Source organism: Austrofundulus limnaeus, unplaced genomic scaffold, assembly GCF_001266775.1.
Source record: "Austrofundulus limnaeus strain Quisiro unplaced genomic scaffold, Austrofundulus_limnaeus-1.0 Scaffold1, whole genome shotgun sequence".
Classification (NCBI taxonomy): domain Eukaryota; kingdom Metazoa; phylum Chordata; class Actinopteri; order Cyprinodontiformes; family Rivulidae; genus Austrofundulus; species Austrofundulus limnaeus.
In genome coordinates this window covers 9990790-9992526 of record NW_013952403.1, presented here as the reverse complement: position 1 = coordinate 9992526, position 1737 = coordinate 9990790, and the positions used below count along the sequence as shown (strand labels likewise).

At 43.5% G+C, this 1737-nt stretch overlaps 1 protein-coding gene across 1 annotated transcript in view; it reads right to left on the bottom strand.

Moving 5' to 3' along the window:
• Window positions 1-1221: 1221 nt before the first annotated feature.
• Window positions 1222-1737, bottom strand: part of atrx (ATRX chromatin remodeler) — a gene marked incomplete at its 3' end in the record, with an annotated part of 38477 nt that continues 37961 nt past the window's right edge. Inside the window, 1 exon segment of the mRNA XM_014009048.1 lies at window positions 1222-1371. Within this exon segment, the coding sequence (XP_013864502.1) occupies window positions 1222-1371 (150 nt within the window).

Below are 1737 nucleotides of genomic sequence, written 5' to 3'. Positions count from 1 at the left end.
GTGTGTGTGTGTGTGTGTGTGTGTGTGTGTGTGTGCGCGCGTGTGTGTGTGTAGTGACCTGAAGTAAACAGTCCCGTCTCACTAAAGGCCAGCAGAATACCGATGTTTGTATGTAATTGAGTCTCAGCTGCAGATGGTTTCCCCATGCCCTGTAATCTGTCCATCTGGTATGTGGAGATGTGTGTTTGAGAGCGAGTGTGTGTATTTGAGTGTTATGGGGGCCAACAAGGGTCTCTGGACCTGGTTGGAGACAGGTGTGCAAACCTAAACAGTACAAAACCTCCAAACAAGCACAAAAACTGCATCACCCATGAATCTGCACAAACACACTCTCTGCTTTGAACAAGAAGCAGTTCTCTCAGTCCAGCTGCATCCTCAGACCTAAAGCTGCTCTAAACTTTGTTTCTGAATTCTTTAGGGGTTTTTTTACTCGCATGGCTAAAATAAAGTAATGAGACAAATGGGTCATGGGCTTAAATATGATTTGAGCACAATATTATATTCTTGTAGAATTTTGTACAACCACAGCAGGTTATAAAAGGCACGAGGATGTCGACCACTTCCAATTTCTGCATCTTTAATGTGAGAGAAATTACAGCGACGCAAACAAAAACAAGGTCCTCAGACTCGCTGTTACCCCTGCGACTGGGAAGCCTCGGTTCTACCAGAAAAGCAGAAGAGCTCAGGGGGAAAAGCTGCTTAAAGACACAGCAGAGGAGGGAGAGTGTGTTGGAAAAATAATCATTAGGATGAATTAGAATCTAGGATTACAAGGAGACAGAGGAGACTCACTCTCTTACAACATAACCCCCCCCCCCATACACTTCTCCAAATAAACCCCACTAATTGCCCCACAAGAAAGGAGAGGGGAAAGGTGGGGAAAGAGTGTGTGAGTGCAGGAGGAGTTCCTAACCCTCTGTGAACCCACGTTCTTACAGTAAGTAAACCTGCTGCTGCCTGGGCAGCTTCTGTGATTTGTGATGTTGAGGAAAAGCCCGATGTGGGGCCAAACGGACAATCAGTAGAAAAAAAAAAAAGACTGGAGTTCTGTCAACTGATGATAGAAATGATGATCTCTTATCAGTCTTCACAAACAAAAGCAGGGTCTCGTTCAGTTCACTTTGATGTTCAAGCTTTAGACAATGAGACACAATCTGTGTGATTTTTTTAAAATTCAGTTTTTCAATAAGGTTCCTGTACGCACGTTTCTCCTTTTCCTACCTTTTTCTCTGCTTCGTACTCGGCCCACGCAGCTTTGCGATCCTCCTCGCTGAGGGCTTCCTCCTCCTTGTGGTCCAGCAGGGAGTCGTGTTCATGATAGCACACAATCTGGTCCTTATTGTTCTGCAGCATCTCAGCTAGGATGGGATCCTACAGAACAGCAACAAGATAACATGTCTTCATTGTATTCAAACATGTTAATAATTAGGGCTAAAAAAATAAAGTCTGCCAAGTCAGTTCCAGACACAAACTAAATGAATAAACAAATCTGGTTTCCATGCCTGCACTGTTATTGAAAACAAGACATAAGTAAAATTAGGAATCTGGACAGTTTTGATTACATGTGATTTAAATTATTCTCTCCGCATCACGTTTACTTTTCTTTGTCTCAACGCAGCTTTACTTCAAACTGGAACTCTGAAAACATCAAGCTGCCTAATTCACCTCCACACAGACCCATTGTGTGTGTGTGTGTGTGTGTGTGTGTGTGTGTGTGTGTGTGTGTGTGTGTGTGTG